General features: G+C 41.5%; 1 protein-coding gene across 1 annotated transcript in view; it reads right to left on the bottom strand.

Annotated features, from left to right (window-relative positions):
* Positions 1-13102, bottom strand: part of XK (X-linked Kx blood group antigen, Kell and VPS13A binding protein) — a 46564-nt gene that overhangs the window by 25342 nt on the left and 8120 nt on the right. The window contains exon 2 of the mRNA XM_003815395.5: positions 12205-12467. Within this exon, the coding sequence (XP_003815443.1) occupies positions 12205-12467 (263 nt within the window). The remainder of the gene's footprint in view (positions 1-12204; positions 12468-13102) is intronic.

Raw genomic sequence — 13102 nt, 5'->3', positions numbered from 1 at the left:
CCTTTGTTCACTTGTTTATCTGCTGACCTTCCCTCCACTATTGTCCTATGACCCTGCCAAATCCCCCTCTGCGAGAAACACCCAAGAATGATCAATAAAAATAAAATAAAATAAAATTAATTAATTAATTAATTAATTTTAAAAAAGAAGAACATTTGTCCTGGGCCCACCTGCACGACCTACAATACAATAATCTCCCAACCTCAATCTCTTTATCTGCAAAGTTCCCTTTGCAGATATAAAGTGACATACACAGGTTTCAGGGAGTAGAACCTGAATATCTTTGGGGTCATAATTTAGCCTAAAATATTACCTATGTAATCCTATCCTAAAAGTAGGGATTTGGCATCTTACCACAATAACACTTTTTTTCCCTGACTTTATCATGCCCTTGATTATTCTCTTCAAAAACAAAAAAAAATTTGCATTAAGAATGTGTCAAGGTCTTTTGGATGTTTATCTAAACATTGTACTGTCACTTTAATTAATAGATAGCCAAGCTACAACCATTCATGTACTCAGTCACTCATGATCCTAACTTAATTCTTAAATCTTCTAGCAATTTTGCCTTTCAAAATAAAATTCAAAATTTTAAATGAAATAAAATGAAACTCTATAAATCTTTTACACTTAGACTTATCTTTGAGATTTCCAACAGAGTACCTAGAAAATAGGAAAGATTTGTTCTTTCACCTTATAAAAAGACAGATATTAGATAAAATTAGCTTTGTTGCTGTTAGTATTGATGAGTTGCATGGAAAAAAATAAAATCAAAAGAGGTGTTCTTCAGCCTGGGCAACATAAGTTAGATCCTGTCTCAAAAAAAAAAAAAAAAAAATCAGCCAGGCATGGTAGTGTGCACCTGTATTCCCACCTACTTGGGAGGCTCAGTGGGGAGGATGGCTTGAGCCCAGGAGTTTGAGGCTACGGTGAGCCATGATTGCACCACTGCACTCCATCCTGGGTGACAGAGTGAGACCCTGTCTCAAAAAAAAAAAAGAAAGAAAGAAAGAAAGAAAAAGAAAAAGAAAAAAAGAAAAGAGGTACTCAGCCTTCCCTAGATTAAAACTGAATATGAAATATATTATTAGTATAAATATTTCAGAAGTTCTAGATTGTATGAGAAGTTCCTAGAGATTTGTCAGTGCCCCCACTGTCCATAGTATGTTTCTAATGATCATAGTCCTGCTGGTGCTTTCCTTCATAATATTAGGCAATAAAATTATAGTGTTAACAGTCATCATTTCAGTAGATTTCTAAAACTATCTAGTCACAACTTTCTCTTTCAAGTTATTTTTTTTTTTTGAGACAGAGTCTCGCTCTTTCACCCAGGCTGGAGTCCAGTGGCGCAAGCTCGGCTCACTGCAAGCTCCGCCTCCCGGGTTCACGCCATTCTCCTGCCTCAGCCTCCCAAGTAGCTGGGACTACAGGCGCCCGCCACCACGCCCGGCTAATTTTTTTTTTGTATTTTTTAGTAGAGACGGGGTTTCACCATGTTAGCCAGGATGGTCTCGATCTCCTGACCTCGTGATCCGCCCGCCTTGGCCTCCCAAAGTGCTGGGATTACAGGCATGAGCTACCACGCCGGCTTCTCCTTTAAGTTTTATGAAGCATCTTCCCTCATGGCTTTTTAAATTGAGGATACACATCAAATCTTTTTATGGAGGTATAGTAAAATACAGATGTCTAGAATCTACTGTAGACTTACTTCAAAATAGGATTAATCATTATGCTTACATATGTTTTGTTCAAAACTTTTTTACATTGGCTTTATTATCTTATTTTGTATGTCACAATTTCTTCTTCAGCTGTATTATGTTTGTTATGTACTTCCACTAGACTTTTCACTTTATCACAAGTCATAAGTGAACCACAGGCACTTTAAGTGTCTATCATCTCCAGATACTTTTTTTCTTTTGAGACGGAGTTTCATTCTTGTTGCCCAGGCTGGAGTGCAATGGCGCGACCTCGGCCCACTGCCACCTCCACCTCCAGGGTTCAAGCGATTCTCCTGCCTCAGCCTCCCGAGTAGCTGAGATTACAGGCATGCACCACCAAGCCCAGCTAATTTTGTATTTTTAGTAGAGACAGGGTTTCATCATGTTGGTCAAGCTGGTCTTGAACTCCTGACCTCAGGCTATCCACCTGCCTTGGCCTCCCAAAGTGCTGGGATTACAGGCGTGAGCCACCACGCCTGGCTGATACTTTTTTTTTTTAAGAATTGTGGTCTCATTTTGTGGCCCAGGCTAGAGTGCGGTGGTGCAATCATAGCTCACTGCAGCTCAGAACTCCTTGGCTCAAGAGATTCTCCCAGCTCAGCTTCCCATGTAGCTGAGACTACAGTTATATACCACCACATCCAGCTAATTTTTAAAATATTTTTGTAGAGACGGAGGTCTCACTATGTTGCCCAGGGTGGTCTTGAACTCCTGGCCTCAAAAGTTCCTCTTGCCTCAGCCTTCTAAGTTGCTGGGATTACAGGCATGAGCCAGCATGCCTGGCTCTCCAGATAGTTTTTTATTTACACTGATGTTTCCCTAATGACCCTACAATCAGCTACAGGAGGGAGATTTTGTCTTCAGCAAAGAAGGATTGTCTTAGAGCACCATGAAAAACGTCACTACCTCAGGTACTTCAAAGACTAGGCTCCTGAACACAGGCTTCTCATGACATCACATCACCACATTTAAGATAATGGTTAGTGGACAGAGTCAGAATTTCCAGAACACCTTAACTGAGACAAATTTGTGTTCATAACACAGTTTAATACAATGTCCAGTGGAACAAAATCTAAGTTTGCAAAGTCCAAAGACCTATACTATAAAATCAGCACTTTTCTCCTGACCTGTCTGGCCTTACCCAAATAAAGCACAAGTGAATATTCTTGGGAGTGAGTTATTGAGTGCTTCCCAAGAAATCCAAGAGACCCTAACACCTTGGTATTGAAGACTTTAGCTTCTTTTTCTCAGAGGAGAACATTAAACACTTTCTCTTTTGAGACCCCTTTTTCAGGATACAATAGAGGAAAGAGCCCCAATAACAGGTAAGGAAGGCCAGGCCATCATTCTACTGCGCTGCCCACTCACCATGTGACTTTATAAGAGCTGATTACTATCACTGGGCCTCAGTGGCCTCAGCTGTAAAATGGAGACCCTAAAAGAATTGTGTACTCTGAACCCTATTTACCCATTTTCCATAGAACTATTTTGTTAAGAAAAGAGCACAGTCATAATTACACATCTCTAGCTGAGTTTTGAAATAATTTTTCCATTTTTCTCACTGGAAACTGATGGGTCCCCAAGTAAACTACACTGTAGGAGACCAGAACCCAGTTCTGCCTCTCCTTTCATGAAGACTCCCTTTCACAGTTGCCTTGGTGAATTCTTTTTATCCTACAGTTCAGAACTCAACAATCTCACATCTGCCGCATCTAACATGCCCCACTGATGCTAATTGGTTTCCTTAATATCTTTTGCTTTAACAGAAGTAGTTCAGCAACATTTTCACCAGTATTATTATATCCTAAATGTAAGAAGGATAAATCTGTTTTCATGACGACTCTGAAGGAGAAACAATACCAACTGTAGGTCCTGTTTACTGCTTTTCATTAGATTTAAAATCTAAATCTAAATCTAAAAAGTTTGAGGACTGGTACAATGAAATATCTGTTACCAGTCAGTTATGATAAGTATGGACATTGAGAGCTGGCATTTAGGAATCTGTATAGCATCTGATTTAGCCACAATATTTAAATTAGTGGGCTCACTTTTTGAACAAGGTATATACCAGTGCAGTTGTTAAACTCGAATGACAAGTCAAATATGAGTGGCATACTAGTAATACAACCACATATCAGTTCACAATTTACTGGAACAAGAAAAACAAGGAAGTTTGCTACTACTGGTCCTACCCCAATGATATTTTGAGAAGCAATGCACAATATACTACTTCATTAAATGAGATTGATTGTTCTGAGTACTGTGGACTTAGAATTAACTTGTAGTGAGAGTAACAAACTCAAGTATCTCTATTAATCAGACAACTACTATAAATTAATGAAGTGAATCAGATATGGGACTTTATAGGGAAGAGTGTGGAAGGAATGTGGCAAACCAGAGGCCCAGTCTTCATGGTGCAGTAGCTAGTCATCTCTATGTGACTGTAATCATGTGTACCCTCCTTTTTACTTCTCAAGAGAGCCAGAAATCCAGACTTTCAGGTAAAATGTTATTGATTTTCAAATGCTACCAGCTCATTAATTTTCTTTTAAGATGTCTGCTTAGAACTAGCAAACCTATCTGCCATCCAGATTGAGTTGTAAGATGCCACTTTGTAGACTGCGCTTTAGGAAATAATATATTAGAGATTAGTACTGTCAGGGTTGTCCTTAGGGCCATGTGGAAGATGTGCTTATCTAAATCCCAGAAGTCTTTCTTGCCATATCATGTCCACTGAACCTCATATTTCCAGGCACCTCATTGTCAAGCTGCCCACCCCACCACTGCATGATTCCTTATGGAGCGCCGTGGAGCACTCCCAGCCTTAGCCCAGCTGCTCGCTTCCTCTTCTGTGCATTTGAGCTGCAAGCAGGCCTCTCTCCAGCAGCTTCAGGTGGGGAGTCTCCTTCAGCTCATCACTTCATGGCAACAGCAGCACCCCCTCCCCTGGCCGAAGTGAAACATCTTTGTGTCCAGGACATGGGTTTCTCACAGCCCAGTTTTTAAACACATAACCGCTATTTCCTTCATTCTCAGGACACTCCTGTGAATTAGCCAAAGGCCAAGCTGGGTCCTTCTGCTTAGACAGAGGCAGAGAGAGGGCGAGTCACAAGGCAGGAGGAGAAAAAGGGACACCAGAGTGGGGACTGCCTGGCTCGTGTCCCTCTTCCGCTGTCTCCTTCCTCTGCTGGGCACTCTCCTGTCTCTCCACAGGGCTCAGCAGGATGTCACTCTCACAGCCAGTGGCCCAAGTGCCCAACAGTAACCTGAGAACCAGACCCAGATGTACCCTGGGGAAGCCTGCCTGCGTGTCTGGGGTTAGGGGAGGAGACAGATGCAGCTGCTTATTAAGGGCCACACTGTGCATATCCAAAGTGGACTCAATCTTTGGGAAAACTAAAGATAGAGGGACTCTCTGCCATTTTACACATGAGCAAACCTGCCCAGCAGGAGTAAATGAAAGTCCAAGATCACATGGCCAGAAAGTGGTGAACTAGGATCTCAAACCCAGGTTGTCTGATCTGTTATTGAATCTGGCTGGGCAGCCTCTGGCCAACAGGCAGCAGAATGTGGCCACAGAGGATCCAAGGAACAGGTGAAAACCTAAAATATGGACATTCACAGGCAAGGGGACAGATTGCTACTACACTTGATGTGACACCTTTTTTAAACAGTACAGAGCACAAGTTTTTAAAAGTACAGTACATGCTTTAGAGGCCATCACTCAAGACAGAATTACATAGGTTATTTCTATACCTTTTGAACCTGTTTTTGGCCATTGATAACTCTATGCTGTTCTATGAAATACATGATCATACACAGATTATTTTTTCTGGGAATGTGATTGATAATTGTGTTTATAATGGAATACATTTACAAATAAGTTTTGTAATATTTTGTAACCATTAAGAACTGATTGGATTGCATGTCCTAGGCCAGAGAGCTTTTATATAATGTTACTACTTAATTTAACAGTGTCCACAAGAGGACAGAAGAATACATTCCAAACAATGTGTCATAGTACCAGTTACTAATCCCTGTCTCAAGTCCTCTTTTGGAATGAGGCAGGGTACAAATAAATAAATAAAATAACATGACCATAACATTTTTTTTTGCATTTTTTCCTTATGTTTTCCCCATCACTCCTCAATCTCCATGTAAAGCCTGTCCCATGAAGTTCATGCCAGCTAGTATGCAGTGTGCCCCCTCTCCACCCATCCCTGTGGCTACTGCCCTCTGACTTCAGACCTTTGCTATTCTGAATAAAGCCTCCCGCACCTCAGTCAGAGTCTGCAGCTCCACCCTAGGTCCCAGCATCAGGTTAGGAATTTATCAAGCCTAGGAGGCTCCCAGCAACTACCTGGCCTCACAAGGCCTTCCAGTTCAAAGCCAATGAGGAAGTCTCTATATCTTTATCCCCAGTCAGCTCCTCCCGCCAGGGCCAGTGCTCTCACCAACCACTGGAAACTGCCCCTTCTAAAATCACTGATTCAAACACCCCACACTGGCAACACCTTCCACCCATTCAGCTCTCTATGAGATAGCTTCTCCTGGATGTCTCAAGGACACCTCCAACCCAAAATGAGAGAACCTGAGAGAAGTCAGGGGCACTGTCATTAAAGACTTTAATAGCATGGGCTGATGGCAGCAGCCTGGGGTCTCTCATCTATGGGAATTTTTGAGGCTGGATGAAATTGTTGATGAAGTCCTGCCAGGTTCTCAGACCCAAGCATCCCTCCTTCTCGGGCTGGGGCACCTCATCAACCTGATGGTAGGTACATCCTCCAAGAGGCATCTGAGCTGCTTATCCTTGTGCATGGCCCTCTCTATGTGTTCTGGTGTGATGCGCACCCTGCAACTGTTCTGGGCCTTCTTGCCTGCCTGCTCCAGGATGTTGGCCATCAGATACTAGAGAATAACAACCAGGAAAACAGGTGTGGATGAGCTCAGGCACTGGGCATACTGACCTCGCAGAAAGCCGTCCATGTGGCTAACAGGAAACTGCAGCTAGGCTTTTGTGGAGCAGGGAGCCTCCTTTCTAAGGCTCCTTTTTGCCCTCACATGGTCTTGGTGAGTTTTGGTTTGATCAGCCCTCGTCGATTTTCCCACTAGCCTGAGCCTCTCCAGGTACCAGTGCTTATTCCCGCCCACTGTGCTCCAGGCCTTCCTTGGTCAGGGAGCTGCCTTCAAGACAACCTCAACTTTGTGATATTATTGGTGTTCACTGAGCCCTGATCAAGCCCGGCCTCGAAATGTCTCTGACAGGAACCTGCTCACCCTAATAACTGGACCGTCTTTTTGAGGAAAGTCTAACTTTGTACTTGACTTAAACATTCTAGCAACAACAAAAAAAATGTGTTTCAATCAAAACATTGTCCTGTCTTCAGTATACCAATCCAGGTTCTCTGATTCTAGCTTTGTATTGCCAGTGAGCTCATTTACATTCTCCTGTAAGCTATAAGTCACTAACAGACATGCTCAATGTCTTGTACAGTAGAGGTTCAAATGTCACCCCCCATGCTGTAATAAAACCAGTTTTACTTCCATTTACATATTCATTTTGATATCTCTAGTCAATATTCCTATGTCTGTCCTTTGGGTTATCTTATAAGCTGGTCCGAAGAGAACATCTGCTTGTTCTCTCATGAGTTAAATAGAATCTTTAAAATGTATTCATTTCTTTAAGTCTGGAACTGAAAGTAAAATATACCTCGCAAACCTGTCACTACCAAGACAAATGGAGATCCATGGCTACAACAGTCCATATCAGGAACTGGGAATTATTCTTGACATCTCTCACTGCCTCACCTTCATATCCAATCAATCATCACATTGTTCTGCTTACGCATTCTTAATATTGCTCCAATAATCCACTCTGACTATTCCAGTCCAGGCCATTATTCTCACCTTGACAACTATAGTAGCCCACTTCCCAGCCTCTCCATTTCTTTCTTCACTCTCTTCAAATACATTTTGCAGAGTAATCAGTTTCTAAAACTAAATTTGATCATGACACTTGTTGCTTAAAACTCATCAGTGCCTTCCCATTGCCTCTGGAATAAAGCTTGAAATCCTAGGATGCTCTTTCCTGATTTTTCTTCACCTGGCTTCTTTTCTTCATCTAGCAGTTTTCAGTTTAAATCTAAGTTTTGGAAACATTTGCCTCATTTCCCAGACTCGGTTAGACAACCCCCAATATACCCTCAGAGAGGCTACTTATCTTTCACTTTGCACGATTTACCTTAAATAAAATATGCATTTGATTAATAATTTGTGTGATGTTTATATATCCTATTCGAAGATGATTGGGGCCTGCCTACCTTATTCACCACTTTATCCTCAGAGACCAGCACAGGGTCTGAAACACAGAACATACCCAAGAAATACTCATTGAGTCCATAAATAAAGTCACACAAATCTAACCTCAAATTCTGGCTCCTCTATCTGACTATGAGTACAATTTTCCTCCTCTTCTTTTTTTTTTTTTTTTTTGAGGCAAGGTCCTCCCAGGCTCAAGCAATCCTCCCGCCTTATCCTCCCAAGTAGCTGGGACCACAGGCATGCACCACCACTCCCGGCTAATTTTTGTATTTTTTGTAGAGATGGGGTCTCGCCATGTTGCTCAGGGTGGTCTCAAACTCCTGGGGTCAAGCGATTTGCCCACCTTGGCTTCCTAAAGTGCTAGCATCACAGGTGTGAGCCACTGTGTCTGGCTCAATTTCCCTCTTGACTAAGATGGAGATAATATTATCTACCTCAGGGACACTGAAAATGAAACACAAGGATGCCTATCACAGTGCCTGGCACAAATCAAGGGTTCATGAAACAGCCATTTTTACTACCAACATTACCACCTTGAGTAGAATAGAGAAGGGCACTGTGAGGGCCAGGCAAGCCAAATGGCAGGCTGCAGGGGCCTTCACAAAGCACAGTAACATTGGTATGCTCACTTAGGCTTCAACCCAACCCATCCTCCAAGATCTGGAGACTTGAGCAAGCCCTTGCTGAGAACTGATTAGACTCAGGGAATCTCAGGATGTCCAAATTCACCCAAGACTGAAGCTCACAGACACAGTGTCCGTTATTCACTGACTATGAGAAAGAAAACTTCCCAATAGCATATGATTCCACTGATATGAAAGATTCATAATAGTCAAATCCATAGAGACAGGAAGTAGATTAATAGGCTGCCAGGGGCTAGGGGCAGGGGAAATGAAGAGTGACTGTTAATGAACAGGGGACTTATTTTTGGTGTGATGAAAATGTTCTAAAACTAGACAGTGGTGATGATTGTATAACATTGTCAATATATTGAAACCTACTGAATTGTACACCCAAAGTAGTGAAATTTATGTTATATGAATTATATTGCAATTGAAGAAAAACAATAACTCTCCAGTGACCATGTAGCTGGCTCTCCCTTCTCTCCCTCATGGCAAACTCTGCTAATGCCAAATCCATCAATGTTTGCTCAATGAGCACAGAATCAGAGAGAGAGGAGAGAGTTACAGAATTTGAATGCTGAATAGGGTCATGTTGTGATGGACTCTATGTCCTTCTGTCAAGAGGGACACATTTCTATTCATCTGGACTGCATTTAGATGATGTGGCAGACACTGTCAGTTGCCTATTCATTTTCCATTCCTCTCACTATCTTAAGAGAACATGGTTTTGTTATGGGTGGCAATGGGCCCAACCACACGCAGGCCATGACTAGTCTAATCCAATGTTCTCAAACTTTGCTGATAATAAAATCACCTGGAACCCTTGTTTAAATAACAAAAGGGAAATAAAAAGAAAAGACATAACCTTGGCTCCCATCCCAGACACAGCAAATCACAATTTCCAGAGATGAATCCTGGTAATCTATATATTTAACAAGCCCCCAGGTAACTCTAATCATCATCATCAGGGAAGTTTGAGGAATACTAGTCTAAGCCATTGGTGGCAAACATTCCTAGACCTGGCTTTCCTAGCATCCCTTTAAGCTAAATGACTGATCAGTTCTGGTCACAGACCTAAAGTCATTTCTGTTAGGGAGATTTCTGGAAAAGCTATAGTTTTTAATAAAAGGAGGAAGACAAAGTAAAGTCTATTAGGGAGATTTATGAAAAAGCTATATTCATTAATAAAAAGAGAAATATATCTACCCTTCCTTCTTCAGCCCTTCTTCCTATTTTGAATGTAGCTATGATGGTTGGAACTGCAGTAGCAACCCAAGCAAAAGGCCAATGGATTGGCAGGGACATCAACTTTGCCACTATTGAGCAGCTGAAATACTGTCAGCAACTGTCTACTTCCAATTTCCAGTTAGATAAGAAAAATAAACTCTAGGTTAACTTTACAGTTAGGTGTTTGTTCCTTGCACCAAATGCATTTCTAACCACATGACAGACACTACCAACATTTGCCTTTGTGGCACACCCTAGACCATGCTCCATTCATAAGGGTCTTACCCTTTCTGGGTGAGATATTCCCTCCTTATATATGTTAAGGCAGCGATTGGGGTTAGTCAAGACCTGCATAAATGGCAGCCATCTATCTTTTTAACAAGACCATGCCCACTTCCTTTTTCCATATCTATTTGATTTATCATTTAACTCTCAGAGGACTTCTGTTTTTCCAAGTTCTTTTGGGACATTTCAGATATCCCTTGTGACACTGACATTTTACAAGACAGATTTTATTTTTCCTGAACAGAATTATGTCTGAAAAATTATAACAAGGGTTGGCAAACTTTCTTTGTAAAAAGTTAGTAAATATTTTAGGCTTTGTGGGCCACATTATGTTTATTGCAACTACTCGACTCTGTTGTTTTAGTCCCAAAACAGTCACAGACAATACATAAATGAAAGAGCAGGGCTGCATTCCAATAGAACTTTATTGACAAAAACGGGCAGTGCCCAGATTAGGCCCATGGGATGTAGTTTGCCAACCCTTCAACTGTGAGACAATCTTCACTAAAAAAACTTGAGGAAAAAAATTGGATCTACCTCTAAAAATCAAATAGGCTATCATCACATCTGATTTCTTGCTGTATCCCTGCCACTTGGAAAAACAATAAACTGGGAAAAAGAGTATAGTGGCATGCAGCTTGGTCAAGACCCATTCCAGTTATAATTCCTTAGAGAACACGGATGTTGCTATATTTATTGAGCTTTTACTCCCTACCAGGTGTTGCGGAAAGTATTTACATATAAATGTTGATCCACTAAGGTTCAAGATCTCTACTTAAGATCCTGACTCATATTTTAAGAATCATAATCAGGCAACCTGGATAAGGGAGATGGCTCTAACATGTAAGTATCCTGTGACTCTGACATGAATTATTACCAGCCAGTCTAAAACATAGGCAGAAAGAGGATAAAACTGAGTGAAGTAAAATAAATAAGAGTCTTTCTTATCTTCAATGTTTTCTTAAACATGTATTTTTTCAACTTACGGCTTTTAAATCATTTTGTATACCGATAATAAAACTTACCATAATGGTTTTCGTTTACCCATAATATTAATACTTGGGAGGGGGTTGTTTCCACTTCTCATTTGTAGGCTTTTCATTAAAATCTTGACTCTGATGCAAATAGTGTTTTTTTTTTAACTTAACCAAAATCTGCTCTTAATTTGATGATGTGAGAATAGCCTAAAGGCAGAATATTGTCTTGACTTATAAACTGATATACCTATTACAAGTCTAAGAAGACAGGAAAGTGGCCTTGTTCCATTATTCACCACAAAGTTGTTAAGCCAACTGTCTCAACTAGTTTAGAACTAGCACTGAAAGACAGAGTGAAATCCCAAGAGAAGCAGCCTCCAGTAGCTGTGTTTTCAGCCTCTGGTAAACTATATTTTCTAAAAATGGCCACAGTGGTATTTTTGGTCCCAGGTGATCTTCTAGAACTCTACCATTCCACAACAAGAGTCAGAGTTTGCTTCCCTCTCCTCTCCCTTGAATCTGGGCAGAACTCTGTAAGTATTTCAACAATGAGAAGGAAGCAGAAGTGATGTCCCACAACTCCCAAGCCTGGATCACAAAAGCTGATGTGGCTTCCATCTGGCCTTCCCTCCTTCTTAGAACACTCACCCTTGGAAGCAGCTACCATGCTCTAAGGAAGCCCAAACTCACCCACACAGAGAAATCAAATGGAGAAGATCTGAAACTCCCAGCAACAGCCAATATCAAAACATGTGAACAACAAGACATGTGAGTGAAGGGGCCTTGAATAGATTCTAGCCCCCTACCTTTGAGCCACCCTAGCTGATCCATAGTGGATCACAGATTAGGTAACCCTTTTGAGCCCTGCCTAGAATGCAGAGTCATAAGCAAAATAAATGTTGTTATTTTAATTGAGTTTTGAGCATAGTAACTAGAACACAGATTCAGAATTAAGTGCACTTAAGAACAAATTTCCTTTGAAACAAAATAAACTGCATATTTTGCTTCTCATTTTGATCCCCAAATGCAGGCAGAAATAAAAAATACACATACTTCTTCCAACAGTGACGTCCTGCTGCATGACACTTATGTACAGCTGTAGGGTCAGCTGGGGGGCTGAGCCCAAGAAAGCCTGGATCACCGACGCCCGGCTGAACGCTGATCGGTGGGTGATTAGTTTGCCTTCTGCCTGGCCCACCTCCTTCTCAATCTCCTCTGAGAGGCCATTTTTTGGCATTTGCCTCTTCTTGGTGATACTGACATAAGGCTCTTCATTGTTGCCTGACTGAAAGTAGATGCAGAAGACTTCAAAACACCTGAAAACAAATCAGGAAATCATAATAATTAGAGACAGACAGGATTCTGACTTTCCATGCTCATCCTACTTACCTTTAGCCTGATTCTTAAAGCCTTGACTTGGCTACTCTGAACTATAGTCACTCTTCTAAATCAACTACTCCGAGGACCAGTTCTCAGTATGCAGTCCTCTTGATGCTTTCCAGCAGGCCAATGGGAATTGAATGAGAACCAAATGAAGAGGTAATACCAAAGGCCACTGAAGCAAGGAAATCTCTTAGAGAATGGAAAGTGGTTCCGGCTCCAGAGCCACAGAAAAAATGTGCAGTTTCCCTTCCTGACACAAACTAGCTGTGTAGCCATAGCCGAGTCACCTACTATCCCCACCCCAGCACATTCCCTCCACTATAAAGCAGATATAATACCCACTTTGTCATATTGCTGTGAAAAATGGTGATTATATAGTGTGACTGCATGCATGCATGCACGCACACGTGTGTGTTCCACATCCAAAAGATGCCCCAAACCACCCCAGTTAAAGCAGAAGCTATGGCTCGGAAATCCTCCAGCACAGGGCAGCTTGCCATCTAGCATTTCACTGGGAGACCACAACATGTTACCTATCTCTGTTTTCATTAAGTCCTTACAGGACGGG

This window comes from Pan paniscus, chromosome X, assembly GCF_029289425.2.
Source record: "Pan paniscus chromosome X, NHGRI_mPanPan1-v2.0_pri, whole genome shotgun sequence".
In the NCBI taxonomy this organism is placed as follows: Eukaryota; Metazoa; Chordata; class Mammalia; order Primates; family Hominidae; genus Pan; species Pan paniscus.
The sequence above is the reverse complement of the archived record's forward strand: the minus strand, read 5'-3'. Positions and strand labels throughout refer to the sequence as shown.